The sequence below is a fragment of the Aphelocoma coerulescens genome, chromosome 2 (genome assembly GCF_041296385.1).
Source record: "Aphelocoma coerulescens isolate FSJ_1873_10779 chromosome 2, UR_Acoe_1.0, whole genome shotgun sequence".
In the NCBI taxonomy this organism is placed as follows: Eukaryota; Metazoa; Chordata; class Aves; order Passeriformes; family Corvidae; genus Aphelocoma; species Aphelocoma coerulescens.
The window spans coordinates 133077516-133099550 of NC_091015.1; the positions used below are offsets into that span (position 1 = coordinate 133077516).

General features: G+C 39.1%; 1 protein-coding gene across 1 annotated transcript in view; it reads right to left on the reverse strand.

Moving 5' to 3' along the window:
• Positions 1 to 19688: 19688 nt before the first annotated feature.
• Positions 19689 to 22035, reverse strand: part of CPA6 (carboxypeptidase A6) — a 50866-nt gene continuing 48519 nt past the window's right edge. Inside the window, exon 12 of the mRNA XM_069004997.1 lies at positions 19689 to 21335. Coding sequence (XP_068861098.1) covers positions 21148 to 21335 — 188 coding nt within the window. The 3' untranslated portion in view covers positions 19689 to 21147. The remainder of the gene's footprint in view (positions 21336 to 22035) is intronic.

A 22035-nucleotide genomic window follows, 5' to 3' on the forward strand; every position in this document is an offset into this window, starting at 1 on the left:
ACTTACAACTGAACAGTGCCTTTTATGATTTGTTACTTTATTAAATTGTTGGAAATTTTTGTAAAATTGTAGGGGGGGGTGTTTGGTTTTGGTTGGTTGGGTTTGGTTGGTTGGTTTTGGGTTTTTTTTGCTTGCGTTGTTTGGTTCTTTTCCGTCCCAGAAAGCAAAAGTGTCATTTCCTACTTGGTTCAGAGCCAAGAAAAGCTCAGGTCGAGCCTGCCTAACTGGTAAGCATCAGAAACATAACAGGGCCAGCTTTTGCACTCAGACGTGATACAGCAGTATTTAAATGTAGAATTTGGTGCTAACCGAAGGCAGGTCTGGTTTATAAAATTTTTACCTGATTAAAAAAAAATCTTTTTCTTAGAAATTAATCTGGAAGTGAAAGAGCAGAAGTTCTAGCTGTACCTTTCAGGAAGAGTAGGACAAAGCTACAGCATCAGCATGCAGAAAGCAGGGATGGTTGTGGAAACCAGGGGCCATCTCTGTCCTCTGAGGACAGAGCCAGCACACAGGAAGGAGGTTACCCCCAGCAAGCCTTTTCAGTCTTTTCTCTATTCCTGTGGTCCTGCTGTATCAGTCAGGAACACAGCCTTCCGAAGTTAATCCTGACACCTTCATCATGGAGCATTTGAGAGATTCTGCCCAGGCTGTCATGCCACTGTGCTAAGGCCTTGTAAGCAGTTTATTTGAGCATCTGTTTCCTTATCTACAATGGAGCCATTGTAGCTGCATTAGTAAAGGTACAGTGATCTCAGCCCCCCCAGTGAAGAGGCAGGTAATGCTGCTCAGTGTTGCTTAACCGAGTTTCCCAAATGAGAAATTATTTGTGCCAAAATGATTTGTTGCCTTACAGGTATCTGTATTTGACTTTTTAAGGAACACACTGGCCCAGGGAATTTTCCTAAAGCTATAGGTGAATGCAAGGCCTGAGAGTTAGAGCAAAACACTTGTCCTGCTGAAATGACTTTATTTGTACCAGTGGCTTTTTCTGGTTATTGGCTATTTTGCCACCCAACTGATAAACAATGCAGAAAATATGAAGAGAGTGCATCTGATTTTAGAATTATGACAACTTTGTGAGAGAGTTAGAAGTCATGTCACCAAGCACATTGATTCCTGAAAAAAGACGGTATTCAGATTGTGTTGATTTATTCAAAAGGCTGTGTCTTCAGCAGCAAAATTGCTAAGCATGCTTGAATTATTTCTAGTAGTTTATTTAGGGAAAACCATTTGCCTGTTGGATAAATCTTTTTTTTTTTTTCTTCTTTTTTTTTTTTTTTTAATGCATAGGTGCAAGTTCAGAAATGCAGATGTCAAAATCACTTTGGTCTTTCAAAGCTGCCTGCTAGTGACCACATGGCAAAATTTAAGAATTTCCGTGGAGTTCTTGCTGGTAGGTTTGCACAAACCATTTGAGTCCAGATTCCCTTGGCCAAGTCAGAGCTTACAAGTGTTATTTAGCAAATGGAGTTTGCTATTGATTTTCACAGTCCATTTAGCAGAAATAGACTTGCAATATGAAGGAAAAGGGTATCTGTATGTAAAGAGCACTGAGCACTGCAGTTATCTGTTTTGTTCTTATTAATGTCTATTTTCATATTCTGTACACAAGATAATTTTACATGTAAAATGTGTTTTAGTTGAGCGTATAAAATTGCTGCTGAAGCGTCTGGGGAAAAAGACCTGTCAAAAAGAGACTCAGTTCCATGTCTTTCATTCTTGCTCTAATATGAGTGCTTGTTTTGGTTTGGGTATTTTTTAATGTGGTTTGAATCTTCAAATTCTATTCTCAGTTTCAAACAACTGCTGCTCTGTTGACTCAATTTGTAGCTTGGCACAGCTGGTTATCTACATCTACATTCTAGTCACAAGGCAAACACTATCTAAACTCTGCAACAGTGTAGAGCCTGCTTCTGAAGTTGCACAGGGAGATCTTATTGTGAATCACCTGTCCAGTAGGTTAATATTCAGTTTCCTTCCCAGAGCTGAGTCAATAAGGGTGGAAATCACCGTGGAACTATTGTATAAGCATTGGAGAGAATAAGTCCCATGCCCTCACTTAGGGACAAGATACAAATGGTAATCAGCTTGTGTGCTGGGTCCCAGTGCTTTGAATAAAGTTAGTTGTTATGACAGCTTCATTTACTAGGTGAGCCAGCTATTAAAATGATGTTTGATCAATCATAAAAAAGTTACAGACTTTGAGGAAGCTTTTTTAGGGAAGATTTTGTTACAGGGACTACAGACCATAAGGAATGTGTTTAACTCTTTCCTGATTACTTTAAAAGGTAGTGGTTTATTTCTAGTGAAAGGAGAATGAGAAAACTCGTAAGAATTAAAAGGTGAAGATTTAGACTATTTGTCTTACATGGATTCCTAACTAGAATCATTTAGGTTGGGAAAGACCTTTAAGGACATTGAACCTAACTGTAAACACAGCCCTGCTAAGTCCACCACTAAACCATGTCCCTAAGTGCCACATCTACATGCCTTACCTTCAGGAATGGTGACTTAACAACTTCCCTGGGCAGCCTATTCCAAAGCTTGACAACCCTTTTGGTGCAGAGATTTCTATTAATATCCAATCTAAACTTCCCTTGTTGCAACTTGAGGCCATTTCCTCTTGTCCTGGGAGAAAAGGCTGACACCCACCTGACCACAACCTCCTTTCAGGTCGTTGTAGAGAGTGATAAGGGCCCTACTGACCCTCCTTTTCTCCAGGCTGAGCAATCCCAGTTCTCTCAGCTGCTCCTCATGAGACTGGTGTTCCAGACCCTTCACCAGCTCTGTTGTCTTTCTGTGGCCATGCTCCAGCACCCCAATGCCTCTCTTTAGTGAGGGGCCCAGAACTGAACACAGGACTCGAGGTGCAGCCTCACCAGTGCCAAGTACAGGGGGACAATCACTGCCCTGGTCCTGCTGGCCACACTATTCCTGATACTAATTAGGATGCCATGGGCCTTCTTGGCCACCCGGGCAGATGCTGGCTTGTGTTCAGTTGCTGTCAACCAGCACCCCCAGGTCCTTTTCCAATGCACATCTTTCCAGTTGTGAGGAATGAGACAACTCTTTGTAGAAATTAAAACAATTTATTAAAACAGAAAAATTGAAAAATTGCAAAAACTAACAAAATATAAAAATTTGGGATCCTAGTGGCTCAGGAAGTATGCCCCAGGAGCGCAGGGATTCAGGAGCTTTTGGCTTAAGGCAGCTCTGAACCTCAGGTAGAGAAAAAAAAAACTTGCAGTCTAGGCTGGTCAAAAAGAAATCTATTTCTAAAAGCCCCTAGAAAGGGGTAGGTTTCTCCAGCACTGCCTTAGCAAGCTGGAGAGGAAGGGAGACTGAGAAAGGCGTGTCTGTTTGCTCCCTTTTATAGCTTTTGCTCCGCCCACAGTCTGCCCACAGCCCACCCCTTTGGTTCAAGGTGATTGGTGCTCTCCCTTTGACAGACCATCTCCATCCACCAATGGCTCCTCCTGGTCAGAGGGGTGATATTAGTTGAGATAAGGGTCAGGTGCCTACAGGGTACGGCCATGGGGGCTGGGCTGTCCGTTGCAACTGGGGTTTTTAAAATCTGCCTTGAAACCAAGATACAAGTAAAACATAAAAAAATACATCCAACACATCTTAAAACACTTGTAAAAGTATACAGTAAACACAGGAAGACCATAAAAACTTGATCTGTGTACCTGGGCTGATGGGTTAATTTTAACATTCAATTTAAAAATATTAAGCTCAAAATTAATTAAAGCACTTAATATGCAAAGACCAAGCACAAATAGGGATTTCATGTATGACACAGCCATGCTTCTCCAAACCTGTAGCACTGCATGGGATTGTTGTGACCCAAGGGCAGGACCTGGCAATTGGCCTTGTTGCTTTGTTAAACCTCATACAGTTTGCCTTGGCCTGTCGATTCAGCCTGTCCAGGTGCCTCTGCAGAGCTTTCCTGCCCTCTAGGAGATCAACACTCCCACCCAACTTGGTGTTGTCTGCAGAGTGACTGAGGGTACCCTCAATCCCCTTGTCCAGATTGTTGATAAAGTTATTAAAAAGGACTGGCCCCAATACAGAGCCCTGAGGAATGGCTTGTGCCATATGACAGCAGTGCCTTGCAAAGAATTCCAAAATGCTTGTTGCATGCAGTGATTCTAATGCCTATATTGTTTTGGTTTCAGCATGCAGATCTTTGCTTCACTAATAATTTGTTTTACTAGTAAATGTCTGACCCAAGAACTGTAGTCCTCATAGCTGTAGAGGTCCCTATCTGGTTGCTGGTGAAGTCCTGAAGATGTGGAAAAGGACTGTTAATTGTTTTTTCTTCTCCAACTGCTAAGCCTGCTGGCAACATGATGCATGAAATAATATAGTTCTCCAGTCAAACCTGAGAAATGTTTGCTGTCCAGCCTAAAAGAAGCATGTAGTATATATGCCCTAAAGCACAAAAGCATCACTGCTTTCTTGGAGCCTTAACATTTAAACATAGAGCAACACAAGAGAAAAAAGTGTATTTGAGAAACACTGCAAAAATTACTGTCCAGTACATTTTTATTTACCAGTTAATTGGAATAGTCCAAAAGCCATTTATATTGTTTCATATATTTAAACTGTTTTGAGTGTTAGATATTTGTTTAGTAAGAAACTGTGGAGAACTTTCCACACGAGAGGGAACAATTAGCACCTGCTTCTGCTGGCTTCATGTACCGCAATCATATGTAGTGCTTGTTTGAAAATGCTGATAAGCTAGGACTAGAAAGCTTTGCTTAAAAGTGAGATGAGCAGTAAAAGGGAATAGTAAAAGTGCAGTTTCATGCTTAGAAAAAGCTGATGATTTTCAGCTGTTCTGCCTCCCAAAGGGAATTCTTTCACCTGTATGAGCTCCCATCCACTTTCTTGTGTTGGTCCAGTTGTGTAACTGTGCCATCAGTTAGTTCATCTGTGGTTCAGTCAAAAATCAGTCTTATAAGAAAGTTAGTTTTCAGTGGGATCAGTGAATTGGTCAGACTTGCCTGCATATTCAGTAAATCTTACAAGAAAGGGAGTGGGGAATGTGAGTGATGAGGAGGACTGCTTCTCATGGTGGCACTGTCTTCTTAAATCATTTTGATGAGCTTTAAAACAGCACAGTGATAATAACACAGTGATCACTTCAAGCTAGAATAAGACAGAACTACTACTGGAAGATGCAATCCTTCCTGCTTCTACCTATATGTTTTGTACTTCCTTCGTCAGTGTAAGCATTTGCATTACTATGTTGTGAATTTTCTGCTGAATTATGTTCAGAATTTAATTAGACTGAAATTAACCTGACAAAAAATTGACTATTTTTAATCCAGATGTATTCCATATCCCAATTCAGCAGGCAGCATCAGAGATATTTGTGTTAGCTCAGGGTAATGGATAACACAAGAACAGGAACAAGAAAATAGGTAAGAAGAGGTCAGGCTTGCTTTTTTAAAAAATTTCAGCAGTGTTGGTTTATGCCAACTTAAAGTATTGTTTAAGTGACTACTTTTAATATAAGTTTTCTTGATTATTTCCATGGTGCAAGAGAGCACTCAGCCCTGTGTCTGTATGTTACCCCTTGTATAAGATAGATGTGTCAGTAGATAGGACTAGTGTATTCCTGCCCCTGCATATGAACCTTTAACCATGGTGGCTCACTTGTCACCCTCTTTAGCTCCAATATAATATTTTGCATCTGTTCCCATCCTGTTTTCATGTACCAGATGCAGATAATCAGTGCGTGATGGATCAGAGTCCAGATGGATGTGACAGATGGGAACCTGGAACAGGAGAGAAGCTGTGATTATGTTCTCAACTGCAGGCACCTTGGTGGAGAAGTTTCCAAGATTCTTATGGAATGCATAAGATTTAACAGGTCTGCTGGTGGTGCTTGGTCATATAATATTGAGGTACAAACCAAGCATTGCTCTCTGTCTCTTTATGGACTCAAAGGGCTGCCACCCTTGTAAAAATAGGTGAAGCATAATCCAGAACATTTGGTGTGTCCATTATGCAAAGGATCACAGTCTGTCAACCAAACTGCAAGAGGTACACTCACCACAAATGTACTTTAATATTTTTAAGAGTTTTTTTGTTGTTTGGGGTTTTTTTTACAGAAATTCTGTAACTGAAGAGGCCAGTTAGTTCATAGAGTGAGTATTCTAACAGGTTGCAGTATATCCACTGTTGCACTGAATGAGAAAAAAAAAGCAAATGTTTGTTAGCAGAGGGAATATGCACCAGTAGGTACGTTTGTTCCAGACATTTGTACAAAAGCGTGTAACACCCTGCAGTGACCAGTAAAGAAATAAACATCCATCACTGCAAGGAGGCTCTTTCAAGGTGACAAATTCATACCTTAAAGCTAAAAAGTACAGACTTTGAAATACATCGATACATATTGAAATACATTCCTGACACTACAGTTAAGTGAGGAAACATACTCCTAGCAAAGCATGCCATTTGTCTGTGACATGTAGGAAAAATGTCGGAGAGCAGTGAAAAAAAAATCCCACCTCTTGTGGTTGATGGAATAAAGTTTTGAATTGTGGCTGAAAACTGTGAGAGGATATCAAAGGCTCCTGGCTATAGCTTGAATTTATGTGCTGGAAGTTATACCAGTGCATTTGAGGGAATATGATTCCTTTTTCTAGTTCTTTTTCTGTGGGAATACATTTTCTTCTAGCCTACCTATAGGAGTTTTCAACTTGTTCTTTCTTTTGCATGTTGCTCCTGCTAACAGATGAATAATTCAGTTCCCAGCTTCCATGGTACCTCAGCGTACTGTTCCCTAATACTCTGCATGAAGAAGGAATATAAGTATCAGTCTTAAAGATAGAAGGAAATGCATTTTAAAAAAATTGGTCATACAGGGTTTTTAAAAATGTTTCTTCAGTAGTTTTTCAAACTTAAGGGCCTGATTATGGATGTAGCAGACCTAACTGTCGGAAAAGGTAATTTCCTGGAACACTCTGTTGAAGAAGAGAGGGTGTTTTGGGGAACATAGTAATGAATAGCCCATACTCACCCTGAACCAGGAACCTACTATACACTTACTGTTGTATGTGAGACTATGCAAATACAAAGGTAAATCCAAGCCAGTATTATGACTCCTTCATGATGGCAAATATTTTTGTCTCTAAATGCCAAGAATATAAAGCTCTGGCACTTTCCTGAGAGCCTTTGCACTGCAAAAGAAGACATTTGGAGAATGTATGGCAAAGCTAGCAATAAGATCCACTGATTTATTGCTTCTCCCAGCCAACTCCAGAAGATAAAATTGCTAAGCAGAACTAAAATTGCAGAGGAGAAACTATTTAAGAGGAGGAAGCTACAACACGATTGCCCTTTTTCCTGGGAGCTGCTGTCACTACCATTACAGATTTCCTGGATTGCTCTGTGGGTGAGCCTGGTTAATTAGTTACCTCCCTAAACACCTGTAATAGGAAGGACTGCTATAATGTATAGTTTGTCCCACATTCTTAATCTCCAGTGTCAATTCAAAAAACGGGAATAATCTGACAGATGAGAAAAGTAACAAATTTACTGAAAATTGTAACTTTCCACCTTTATATCCTGGCTTCAGTCTCTTGCAGGTGACCGATGTGACACGATCAGTGTAATGCATACTAAGGTTGTCCTACAGATTAGTAATTAAATAGCCTATGTATTGGGTGCATGAAGCATTAGTCTGAACCTAGTTTTTATATGCTGAATAACTCTTTTCCCCTTGATCTGAGGTGAATTCAGCATAGCACTTTAGAACTTAAGTGCTTTCAAAGGTTTATGCAGATCTCTTTCAATTAGCTGCTAATACCAAAAGAACAGTTAAAAATGAAAATAAACTGAGAAAAGTTGAATGGATTTCAACTGGAGAAAAATATCCCTTTAATCTCTGGGCAGGGTAAGTCAAATGAGTAACAAGGGTGGTTTCCAAGTGTTTTAATATCCGTGTTGAAACGCTTAGATAGAGAGGTCATAAAAGTCATGTGAATTAAGGTGTGAAACAATGAGACTGAAGCAATAACCACTTTTAAATACCATGAAATGATCTTTGAATCTGCCTGATTGTTTCCTCCAGCAACTGCAGTTGGTCATTTCCTGTCAAAAATGTAATAACTGATGTTTGAGCATATACTTTATATGTGGACTTCATTACATGAATGAAAGATTTTTAATATGAATAACTTGAATGATAAAATTGAATGGGAGATATGGATACTTTTGCCTAAAAGAAAGACATTAAAGAAGCATTGCAGTGATTCATTCTAATATGCCAGTTAGCTAACTGTTTACTAGATGTGTATTCATTCAAATATTTTTATAAGACATTTTGAAACACCTGCAACGATTTTGATTAGACTTCTAATATGTTTCTAGTTTCAAGTCAAGTGTCACAGATGATGTGCAATCTGGATCATGAAAAACTGAACTGACTGGTTCACAGCATGTACGATGGATGGTTTTTCATGACACGGAAAGCTGCTGCTGTCTGGGTTTTGATCCAGGCAGACCTGAGTGTTAAGTTTTGATATCTGGAGGTTTGTACTATGTGCTGTTCCTTTGTTTTATAATTTTAAGTCTTCCCATACAGAAGTAGGGACAGTGGCTATCAGAAAATTTTGCTGTGCCACTGGTACTATTGAAGTTCAATTTATAATTGGCTGTAGCTAAGAAAGTCAAACAAACATTTTTGGGCTGGTACAAATCTCATGTATCATAGTTCATGAGGCATGCAGGAGATAATTCTACAGGGTCCTTGTAATAGATACATAACAATGTAAATCAACACTAACAATAATCTTTATGGTGTTTTATGTATACCTGGATCAAACTTACTTCCTTGGCTAGCTCTGGGACTAGATACATTTTGCAATAAGGGCTTAGCTATGTTTATTTAATAGCAGGTTATAGCAGTGGAAGTTGAATTGGTCTACTTGGTCGACATGGGATGGGGGTCATGCCTCTGGATTGCTGCAGGTGTCATCCTTAGAATGGTCACCTGACAAATCACTTCTATTCCTTAGTTTCTTCTTCCTTAACTTTTCCTGGTTTAAACTCTTGTCAGCATATTGCTTCTCCTTTGCTCACCATTCTAGAACAGAAATAATATATTATTGTGCACAAGGATATAATAACAAGAATAATAATGTGCACAAATGGCATGAACACAGATCTAAGAAGGATGCAATGTGGTGGAGTTTTTCAAAATGAAGCATGCTGGCAGTGAGCTCTCTCACATGCATGAGGTCAGTACAGGTGTGGATACTTAGAAACCAGAACATTTAGCACAGGCACAGCAGTATGTGTGGCACCTTCAAGATAGCTTCCTTAATCCTAAGGCCTAATAGTTCATGGAGAAATATGTAAAGAAGGGTACACAATCATGCATCACTTAATAATAGGAATTAGAGGGATTCATGTCACATAATATGAGACCCCATCAGAATTTTCCCTGAGTTTGTGGAGGTTTAAGTTCACATTTTCACTTTCTACTGTAGTGCTGTATCAAAGGAAGAAGATTAAAATGCAAATTGGCTTTAAATTCACAGTGTACTGTATAAGAATGAGGTTGTGTCCTTTGAAATAGGTGTGAGCTCTCTATGGAAGCTGACTGTGCTCTGGTTTTAAAAATCCAAGACATAACAGCAATGTGTTATAGGCAAGCTTTGCATATTTGTGCACATTTGGTAAATGTGGTCACTCTGTGAAATATAGTATTAGAACAGTCTGGTGCATTTGCAAACCTAAATTTTATTGCAATAATTGCAAAAACATTAATTAAAAAACAAATCACAGAACACAAAAATCTGTAGTCACCAGTTCTGCACAAAAATTCTGAGGTTGTTTTTACTGCATCATTTACTAGAAAGGATTTATTTCACACATACAGTTCTGATAAATGTTGTACCATGAACCTGTGACTGCATTTTATTTTTCTTGCTCATAAAAAACTCAGAGTGAGTTTTCTTTCTAATGAAGGTATTGACTTTTACAAGAAAAAGATTGGTTTTGCAGTGGGAAGCTAAGGAGGTTATAGCTTACTTTGAATATTTGTTTACTAGTCTCCATTACTGATAATTTGCATCAAACATTGAGTTCTTATACATTCTTAAAAAAATAAGATAACATTTTCACTTTAAACTCAGTAGCTCTTATATATCAGAAGCAAGAAAAAGAGATAATTAACAGAGGAGACTGACTGTTTATAGGGGCATCTACTATGGATTCAGCAGGCAGCTGACAGCCAGGCAGCTGCTGGGGTAAAATCCACAAGGACTTAACAACCCTGGAATTTGCTATTTTCAGTGCCAGATTTGGAACTGCCCTATGATAGAATCTGAATTCTCTGCATTGCTTGATTATTCACGTACTATGTGTCTTTGGCATTTTCTGTATTCTGTATAGTAGCATTTGTTTAACTTCTAAAAAATCTGTCCAGGAAAAAAAGAAGAATTCACCAAGCAGCTAACTTGTTAGATTAGTGTTAGACAGCTAATTGTTATTTATGGGGGCTCTTACATTTTTGGCTCTCTCTCCAGCAAAATAAAAGGACAAGAAAGGAAATGTAAATGTAGAGTCACAAAAATAGGTGGGATTAAAAGAGACATGGGAGACAGAAAAGGGGAAGCATTCATGGTCCACAGTACCTGAAAGATGCCAGGCTTCACTTGTGGTGGCTTATTAAACTAGGTCTGCTTGAGTTAAGTTATGTGACAGAAATACATATAGACAGTTTGCTGATTACGTGGACATTATTTTCTATTAGACAAATATTTATAGCTAAAATAAGTAACATTTATTTTTGAGAATCATAGGCTGGCCCTTACTATGCAAAAAGTCTGACATCTAATGAGTAACTTGCACAGTACCAATGGCACCAAGTCTAAGGTAGATGTGACCTGTCATTCTCCACATCCTTTATTTTTCTCTGCCAACTACAGAGGGAACCAAGTCGACTTAGTTTAGATAAATAGCTTTGACACAGAAGTCAGATGAGTTAAATCCCACCTTCAGAGCAGAAAGAACATGAAATTTTTTCCCAGACAGGTGAAAGTTGAGGCCTGCCACCGCAGAGGATGAATACAGAAAAACGGAAGGTGAATGGCAGCACTGGTAGCACCTCTTTAGTGTTACCAAATTGGTAAGGCTGGTGTTACTCTTAGAGGTAACGCCTCTAACACCTCTTTGTTCCTCAGTATCCTGCATCACCGTGCCCCAGCAGGAGGTACAAGGGTGCCTTTTTTTAATCCAACACGTAAGAATGGGTGGATTTACTACGATATCTCAGAAATCTGAAGTAGAGCTTTTGGCTGTAGGATTATTGCCAGCTTTTGCCAATGTGCTGAAATATACTGACTGGGCTGTTAAAAGTTTGGACCTTTCTCATGGCGATGTATGTAATTTTCAGGGAACACCTAATGTGAAGTACAGAGTCATGATTTAAATGTGTGAGCCTTGATATGTAATACTCTTTTGTGTAACAAATTTGCAGAGTTTAAAGATTATTTATTTATTGTTCCTTTTTAAGATAGGTATATACTAGTGTTGGGGTTTTAGGAGCTTTCCTTTTTTTTTTTTTTTTTTTTTTTTTTTTTTTTTTTTTTTTTTTTTCTGTTAAAGGAATTGTGCCCATACATGTTGCCAGGGGGACAAATGGCCGGGTACTTAAGAAAAACAAAAGAGCTGGCTGCTCTTTTTGTTTCACCTGGGTGTGTGGGCAGTTCGGTCTCCAGCAGTTCGGACAGAGAGGGAGTCTGCTTTCTTCCGCTGCTTTTCCTTTCTGCTGGAGAAGCCCCGGGATCCCAAGCCCGCCTTCCCTGCCGCGCTCGGAGCCGGGCTGTGGCTGCCCTGCCCCCGCCGTTGCTTCGAGCCTTCGCTGCGTTGTAGCCGTGCTGGCTCTGTCTGCCCAGACCTCCGGGGGGTTCCCTGTTTGGATACATCTCATCTGCCACCCGGGATTTGTGCTCCTCCCTGCCATTCCAGCCTGCTGTTCCCGCGGGTCCGGCCGGACACCGGGATCGGCTGCCCAGGGGTTTGTGAAGCCTTTGTCCCATCCCTTCCCGGGATCCCAGGGCACCAGTGCCGCGTGCTCCCCGAGCTCGCTCCGGAGCGCCCCCTGCAGCCGCGGGGGAACCATCGCACCCGCCCTGCTCACCGGGAGCCGCCAGCGCCCCTGCCGGCTGCGAGCGGAACTGCACCCGAGGGGAAAGGGCCCGACAGCCGAGAAGGCTGGGACTGGGTTTGGGATTGTTTGCTGTTACTGCCATAGTTATTGCTGTTTGTTTGACTTGTTATACACATATAGATATATAATAGTAAAGAACTGTTATTCCTATTGCCCACATCTTTGCCTAAAAGCCCCTTGATTTCAAAATTATAATAACTCGGAGGGAAGGGGGGTTGCATCTGCCATTCCAAGGGAGGCTCCTGCCTTCCTTAGCAGACACCTGTCTTTCAAACCAAGACAACTAGGCAAATAGATTGACTCTGGCTGTGTTAAACTAATGGCAAGTAAAATGATACATATCCAATAGTTTTTGCTTTCCTTGCAGCCTTGGCTTCTTTACTCCAGTGAATCTGAACATGAAGTGTGATTTAAATAGATACACATTGTCAAGATTTAGGGAAGCCTAAGAAAGGCTTCCTTGGAAACATTCCTATATAAGTCTCATGTCCTGGGTTGCAGTGCTGCTTTTTGCTTGGAATTTATTAGGTCTTTAATTTAATACTGTGTATTGGTTGTGCTGCAACTTTATCCTATTCAGCTGTGGTATCAATCTGTTCTTGAAAAGCTGTGTACTTATGAAAGTGCATTGACATGCAGGAGAATTGAGAAAAATCATCATTGTGTGGCATTATGGGTGTTTAATAAAAAGTGGCAGAAGAAATGTGCATCTACTATGCAGTGGGATCAATATTTTGATGAATTTTATGACAAGCGAGGTTTTCCACAGAGGAAGCTGATCTTAACCCTCTTTTAGTTTCCAGTGTCTTATAGGAGCTATGTAGTTCTTTTCACACTTTTGTGTGTTCCCTTGTGGAAATACCCCCCGAATATAATGCAGACAACTTCTGTTACTTCTGTATGGAATCTACTGCTCTGCTTCTTCACACAGCGGCTAGCAATCTGGCTTGGCTGTGTTGGGCTTTATCCACATGTACAGCTGAAGAGGTAAAGTGCAAACTTGCATGAAGTGGGAAACACTGGTATTGCCAGGTAAGGTAGTAAGCAATATTTGATAGATACCTTTTGCCTCTTTCTAATATCCACGTACACCAAAAGTTAATTGTGTCGCAAGGTTGCTGAATATTAATTAACATTGTCCCCATGGGTATACACCAAAGGCAGGTAATTTTTTTTTGGTAAAAGAAGCTTGATTATAGGCTTTGACACCATCAGATGAACAGAGAAATTATTATCTTGGTTTTAGTGTCCATCTTGTCTTCTCTGCTTGTTACTTTTAGAAGTAATCCCAGCAGTATCTATTTACTCTACTTACTCAGTTATGAAGTTATTTTTATACTCCTCACGGAGTGTCATTCAATCTAAAATGATTAGCCTTTGCCTGTTTGCCAATTTTTTTCTAAATTTTGTTCTTCTACCTGTGTGATTAGTCATTGATAGCTGTTCACTCTCCCAGTGTGTCATCTGACCCAGCAGCTCTGGGTTTTTCAAACATCAGCATTATTCAACATTATTTTCTTTCATCTTTCTAATGTATTATTTGGTGCTTTGGTGTTTTTATTCCTGGCTAAGAATAAAAATGCCTTTTTATACTAGTTACAGTAATCTCTGCTGCATAGGGCATAGTCTTGCTACTTAATTTGGACTTCTTCTCTATTCCGTGTTATAGACTTCTGTCCTTTGCCCTTATTTTTAGTCCTGATACCAAGTGAAAATAGAAAACATACTCCAAATCTCCCGCCTTTTCTCTGTGCATTCAGAATTAGGCCAAGAAGATGATACATACTGTACTTGGTATGGTTTTGGATAAAAGTTTCCATTAATCATTTGTCTTCTGGGATTATTCTTTTCCCCCATGTACATACAAACTGTTAGTTTTCAACAGAATGGAAATTTCTGAATCCAAAAAGGAATTTTTAAGAAATGAGATTTTGTGTGATCTTCAACAGACACCTAAGCAGGAGAGAGTTATTCTTGTGCATATTCAGGCTTTAGCACAGTTGGGTTGTTTGTGATTTTCATAAAGGCAAAAGGAAAACAAGACAGTGATTCCATCAATTTCAAACAACACTGTTTCTGATGGGCTGGGTGCCAGTGGATCTGCAGCCAGGCACACCAGCAAAGGAGCCCTTTGCTGGTGCTGCACAGAGGAGCGTGAAATGAATGGGGACCTTCCTTTCTCTGTTAAAACTCTGACACAGACTAATGTTTTTTGGAAAAGTGCAGTCCTGAGAGCTGTGAAAACGTAATGTTCCTACTCTCAGCTCCAGAGGAGAGAGTTGTAGAAGAGCTTCTCAACATTCATTAGTCAGTCTGCCTCAAAACTGCTATCTGCAGAATATCCCGGTCTCGAGACATGTTTGCAGCTGAAGGTTGCACTTATTATCTGCAGTGTTGGGAAGTGTGTTTTTGACAGGTAGAGAGGACTGCATCCACTGGCTTCCTAAACAGCCTTCAGCAATGAGAGCAACTTCACATTATTTCTACTTCAGCTTCTCGGAAGAGACTTCATTTCTCAGAAAAGAAACCTCATTAAAATAAATACAAAAACTTCAAAAGAAAATCTTTAACATGTGTAAGATAAGGGTTTTTTTTGTCTAAAATTGCTATTTTAAAAATGTATTCCTGCAAATGCTTAACATGGGCTGAAGCAGTTCCAAAAATCCTGGTGGAAGTTGGTATGGGCTTGTAGGCTCTCCAGTGTTCTCCTTAACACTTCAGACATTCCAGGCACAATCTCAGACACCCCTTTGTTTACTCTGGGCAATGATATAGGACTTTCTTCATTATGCACAAGGTAAGAAAGCTTTCTGGGATGCAATCCACATTTGGAGTAGGGGGCATAACACCCTCTCACAGCCTCTGCCCTAATATTCATAATAGTGAAACTCGACCTCTGAGCTCTGTAGGGTGCAGCACACAAAGGGCTTGGCCTGAGAGGGAAGCTCATAGGTGGTGTGTCAACAGTAGTGGCAGGTAACCCACGGAGACACACTGCAGCAGAAGTGAGAACTTCCTGTGTTGCACCAGGGAAATAGTGTCCAAGGGCTTTTAGGGAGCTGGCCGGACAAGCTGAGGTTGTGTGTGCTTCCAGCAGGCAGAAGAGAGATGCTGAACACATGCTGCCTGCCATCAGCAGCCCTGCAGTTGCCAAGAATTGCAGCTACACCATTACATAAACCATCACACAGTACACATTGTGCAGCCAGACAGTGTTTGTGTGTGACTGGCTCTGCGTAGGTATGTGGGGAAGTTCACACATGTTAACAGGTTCATGTTTTAAATTTAGTACCAAAAGTTAGACTCTTATAGCCTGAAGTCATCACCAACAGACAGTATTCATTTCTTTTTTGAAATGGAAGGAGAAAAATGGAGGTGCATGCAGCATGATGGAGCAAATTTGTTCTGTTAGAGAAGACTCAAGTACAGATTCTGTGCTGTCAAGGCCAAAGAGCAGCTCTGGTTCTTCTACAACAGTAGTAGACAATTCACTATTTTAACCCTTAGAAAACTGGCTGGGTCACAACAAAATAACAATAGATCTGTCCAAACCATCTCTGTGAATGTAATCATTTATTTCAAACAGTGTAAAGCAATTAGTCTGTATAAAGAACTTAAAATAGATGAAGCTACGTTTCTTTTTTTTTTAAGTAACTATTTCTAGCTCATTAGACACAGAAAAACCCTTTACACTCAGCTTTTTGACTGCACTCCATCAATTCAGCCCAATCAACAGATTTTCTCAATCTAGAAACAAAGCAAAATGAATCAAGGGAAATTAAACCATGAGTAGATCAGCATCTCTGCTCAGCTTTCAAGGCTGCTATAACTGGGGTTTTTTTCAGTTATGACATGCTGAAAACAATAAACCACCTGAAAATGATGGCTGTGATTTTAACAGCTGCATTATATTCAAGAAAATTGAAAATCCTGTTTTTAAAATCCAACTTTATCAGACTCTTTTGTGTGTATGTAGTTTCAGGCCTAATTTGATATTCTTCTCAGAACTGGGAAAAAAGTTTCATTAATTGGTTAATAAAACACACACTCCTCCCAGCATTGATCCATCCTGGTATGCAGAGGAATAGCCTGGCACATCACAGTCAGCAAAATAGACTAAAACACCTGCTCCCAGTCATACCAAAATATTTATTTCAGAAGCTGTTATCTATTCTTTTATATAAAGTATATGCTCCTACAGGCCTGGGGGTAGTTTAAAATATTTCATTGTTATGGCTATTCTGCCACATGTCTTTTTCAAAAAGGCTAAGCAGTGTTAAAGTGGCTGGACTTTCAGAGTAGGCCAGACTGATGGAATATATTACCCCATGTTTTTATGGCAATGGATAAATTTTCCTTGTCACAGGCAAAGTATGCTCTCTGCATGGCTGGGGACAGTGGCAGATTTTTTTAATTAACATTTGAATCTATTATTTATGAGTGCATTCCCTGATGTCTGAATCCAAGGGCAAGCCCTGCTGTGCTTGATGTGGTCTCTTACAAAACGTCTTGAAAGGACTTCCACCTTAAAAGTGGAGAGACCTGAGACTTTCTACTTGACTGCTCCTGCCTGTCAGGCAAGGACAAGCATTCAGTGGCTAAAGATTTCCCAATTCTCAATGTCCTTGCCCCAAACATCTATTTCTAAGGAGAACTGTGTGTTAGCTCACTGCTAGTTCCCAAACCTGTGGATGTTAACAGAAGACCTTGTTGTTAGGGCAGGCCCTTTTGACACCAGGAGCAGCCTAAGGCTGTAAATTTCTGACAAGCTGCTCAACCTGCACATCATGCTTGTGGCAACAGGCGCATTCAGTCAGGAAGAGTGAAAACCACTCTGGAGTTGTTCCACTTCTCCCAGGATAGACCCATCAACAGCATCAGTACTCCCAACTTGGTGCTGCTGACAGGGCTGGAAAATCTATTGATGCAGTCACTAAGAAGGCAGCTCTCTCCACACCCAGCTTCCCTCCTACACAATGAAGGAGAAGGGAATTACAGCTGTTTGGACCTCAATTTTTTATGCTAAATAATTATGAGAGTCGGGCTGTTACAGTGCAGTAAGGCATACATTAAGCACATGGCAAATAATCTACCTTTTCTGTGGACAGAAGAATTTTAAATTTGCAACAAATTTCCAAATTATTTTGTGTTGTGAACATTTAAAAATGTTTTTTAAGAAGTATACCTAATGCCGCAGGGTTTGTATTTAAGATGTCTTTCTGTAATTTATTTAAATTTCTGTTCTCTTATTCTGTTTTCTACAGCAGACTGGTAGTTGTATCTCTATGCATCTAAGATATTGTTCTGGTGTTTCACCATCACTTAACAACTGCCTAAAGATGGTAATAGCTGGCTTGTGGGCACAGAATTCAAAAACACGAATGCATGTGTGAGACTGAATGTGACTGCTACAAAACAGTGAACTATGGAAATGATAAAGTAATTTTGGACAACCAAAGGAAAGGTCAAAGTGCTAACCCATGCTACTGAGTATCTTATTCTTTGATTGGTACCATTAAAATGAATGTAAATATAAAAAGTGAAGGGATTGTTTAACAGAAATAAACTGGAGCAGTTGAATATTAACTTATTTTTCATAGGAAATACAAGGCTTTCTTCCCAGCCTTAAGAATTAGACACAATCTTGTCCATCAATGGCAATTTTATGCAGTCCTTGAGTTGGCAGCTCAATCTGCACAATGCTGTTTCCTATAGACTGGCTCTGGATATAAATGCATGTTGGCATTCAAGGTCATTTGGACTCTTCCGATTCAAATTTCGGAAAAGGTATTACAGTTCTCAAAAAGGAACTGCAGTTTTCCATAGGCTTTATATACTATGAGCAACCAAATACACGGACCTTTTGGAAGCAACTTCTGGAAAATACACAAGAAGCTTCACGCATCAGCAGTGCTCTTTCTTCAAGGTTTGCAACAAAGCTCAATACCTTTTTTGATCTCTAAAGGGGATTTTTTAATCAATTTAGGAATGATGATTTAATGTAATTTGTGATACTTGTTTTTGGGAATGGTGACTTGAAGAGGCACAGACCTGTTTCCTTCCTACTAATTAATCTCAGAGGTTTGTTTATAAAAATTAAAAGCTATTAAAAAATAACGGATGTTGTTTTCCAAGTTACAGAAGTGCTTATAATTATTCTAACAATAATCAATGGAAATGTAACTTCTGGATTTCACATAATCACTATATATGTGATTTTGACTGCTGGGTTACTAAACAGTGTTTTGCTGTTCATGTACTTTTTATTGTGTTGAATGATAAACTGTACCTATGATAATAAAATAAATTCACTTTTCTCAAAATCAGCTTTCAATTCTGTTGTCCTGTAGTCAATAAAAATTGCTGAAAATTACAAAGGGAGGAGAAGTAAGCAATTGTAGGGATAAAAAACAGCTGTTCTTGAGAATAAACATTTATAAGTCACAAAAACTATACGATTTCATATCCAAATAGCTGGTTGCCATTAGTCCTCTCCTTAGGGTAAACGACTCCATTTAAAATCACTCTTCTGTTGAAAAATTATCTTACAAAATTTTAGTTCAGGAAACAGGGCTTGTTCTTTCCCAGCAACTGTCTTTCCACCAGCTTTAATGATCCTGAAACTAAAGGGTTCAGAGACTGTTTACACTTGTATTCAGCTATGGGGCATTATGTTACCCTGCACAGGTCTTCAAAACTCAGCTCAGAGTTCTCAGTTGCACGTCATACATAGTATTCAAGTGAAGTCCATCCATTAACTAGCGTGTTGCTTTACGCATGGAAAGGGTTTGATATCAAGTACTTTTACTGTCAAAGTTTCTTAGATAGATCTAAGAATGCTTGCAGTTTTTCTGTCCAAGAAGGCCAACTAGGTCTACAATGTTAGGTCCTTTTGGTAATTAAAAGAGGACATTTGTTTCTTTCAAGAGTTCAATTACTTGTCGTTACCAGTGGAGTTGTAATGGTATGAACATAAAGCTGAAATATTTCATATGATGAACTTTTGGACTGCGAGCAGGAATCAAACCATCACATAAGAATCTGGTTTCTCCTGGTCCATGTTTGTACTGTAGCAATTCAGAGGTAAATTTGCCTCATGCTAATTAGACATCCCTCATTCACCCTCTTCTTCAGTCTCTTACATCCTTATAGTAGTTCAATCTTGTCACCTAAATTCAGAATAACTCATAACAATTGGTGCTAAGCATTTGTATCACTACCAAGGATATTCTTCAGGAATCTGTGCATAGAAAAAGACAGTTATTGCTGTCTTCAAAATATTTAATGGTTATGGTCATAAGCAATTGGAAATTACTATTTTGAAGGCTTCTGTCCCCTAGACTTTTAATAAACCAGAATAGAAACTTACATTACTCAAACAAGACTGAATTAAACGTCTGAACAAGCCTTCAGAAAACTTGTGTAAAATAAACACATTTATTAACAAAATGTTAGACAAATAGAATGCAATTCTGTCATCTTTGCTCACTGATTGCCTTTTGCAGTCCTGAAAACAATGATATTCTTCATTAAATACAGTGCTACCCTTATAAGACTTATAAAGATTGCTTGTTTGCTAAATTCAAGTGCTTATTTAGAGAGGATTTTTTTTAGTTTTTTTTTTTAATTCCCCATCCTTATTGTCAGGAATGTTTTACAGATAGGTAAAACTGTTACATCCTTGAACTAAAGATTTAACACTGAAGTTAAATATGAAGAATACTTCAAAAATCTTTGACAATTTTATTAACAAATATGTTTTAGTTAACATGTAGTGGCATAAGATTAAATTCAAAATTCATGAAGTAAAATATATGCTTCTGCAGATATAATAAGATTAAAAAAATAGTATTTTAAAAGTACAAAAAATCTCTCAACATGTTGGTATCTTCTCTGTGCTTTCATTATTCTTTCAAACACAGTGCTTATTCACTTTATTTCAGCTGTAAGGCTTCTACATTCACCTCTGGCTCACTTAAGAATCTATTAAAAATTTATTAATTCCTTTAAAACATGCATAAAAATACAACTTCCATGAAGAAGAGCCACATAGCCAAATAGCTACAGAACTCACTGCAAGAATACTGATAAATAAAATATCAGTTAATTACAGTTTAAGGCTAAATCCTTGGCTGGTGGAAACGGGCAGTCCCTGACTACAGCAGAGCCCAGATGCATCAGTCGACTGCCAGCTTCAAGTTCCAGGTCATGGCAAGTTGCTTTGTCTCTCCATAAAGCAGAGTATTGTCTATCTCAATAGTATTTCATTATAATTCTTACACATCACTAGGAAAGTTACGTTTTCAAAGACAATATGTTGATTTTGAGTCGACTTCAATTATATACATTTGAAAGTAGATTTCTCAGAACAGTTCAAAGAAACCTTGGTTCAAATTATTGCATAATGTAAAAAAAAAAATCACAAAAGTGCATATATGTATGTACGTACGTATACACGCAGAAGGAAACCACACTGCCACTTGCAGTGCAGCCAGCTACCTCTACAGGGTATTTATTGCAGTAGATACAGGCCTGTGTTGGGTCACAGGGTATATTTACATGAATGTAAACTTTATCCCTTGGTTCGAGAGACCCCACGGGAAATCTTCATCTTAGGGAAAGGAGTAAGGCCAGGAACTGCCTGGAAGTGGCGTTTTATTTTAGGACTGGCCTCACCGAAGTTGCAGAATTAAAGTTTTATAGCAAAAAGAAGAAACTATTTTGCACCAAACTGGTAACTAAATTAGTATATCAACTTTATGGACTTTAGAAGAGCAGATATTAAATTATTTTTTTCCATTTTCCACTAAGTAAATTTGGCAGAAACAATACTGTATTTCCCATTAGCTTCTAAAATTCTGAAGTGGCCAAACTTAGAATGGCAACTGAACACACTGAAAGGCATCAGCACTAGGAATAAAATGTTCACTTCCAGCTCCTAGAAATCCATTTCAATGACATTTCTTCAGCAAGTGAAGAGTTATATTTTTAACTGCAAGCATGGTCTCTGTGCAGGTTGGTTTGATCAGCGTCTCGGGAAGTAAGAAACCAAAATGGCCAGTGTCACGCAGCTCGAATGCAAATGCGTATGGGATGCCATTTTTGTAGGCCCAGTCCATAGAGCTGCCAGAACTCACATCTGAAACAGGCAATTCAGAGAAAGCATTAAAAAATGTTAAATCCAAGTCATGCTGAAATCACCAGAGGGTTCTTGCGGCCTTTTGTCTCTGGGGCTCAGTGAGTATACTTGCAGCTCCAGCTGTTGTTTGCCCTGATCCTGAACACCATTCAGAAACAGTATGAGAACCCAGCACCTGATGAAATGTGCTCACCACAATATGGATTAGACACTTCAGTTTCATAGGAAAAAATATTGTAATTGTTTTGTTTAAAGCAAAATTTTATTAAAAGAGAATATCTAGAATAAAGCCTCAAATTGTTCTTGTCCCCATGTGAGTGCAGTCTAAAGCTTTCCTTCCACAAAGATCTCCCAGCTGGACTGGAGAACTCTGCATGCTCCTAGGTTTAAATTGGGTTTTTTAGGCAATTCATTTGTGGTGAGAAGCGGGGAAAGTAATCTACCATCTTCTTTTGAAAGTGCTTTTAAAATTCTTTCCATTTGTCTTACTTTCTTACCATTTCTTCACAGCATGAGAAAGTTTGCATAGGTGGTGTCTAATATTAACAAACCTTCCTGAGGAAGTGTGCTGCTTATGCTTTCGTTATCTCCATATGTTGATTACCCAAGACACATTTTTTTATACAGATACATCTCTCATGTGGCCTGCTGTAATCTGTGCAATTCTGGCATTAATTCACACTGCTTTTCCTTTGACATA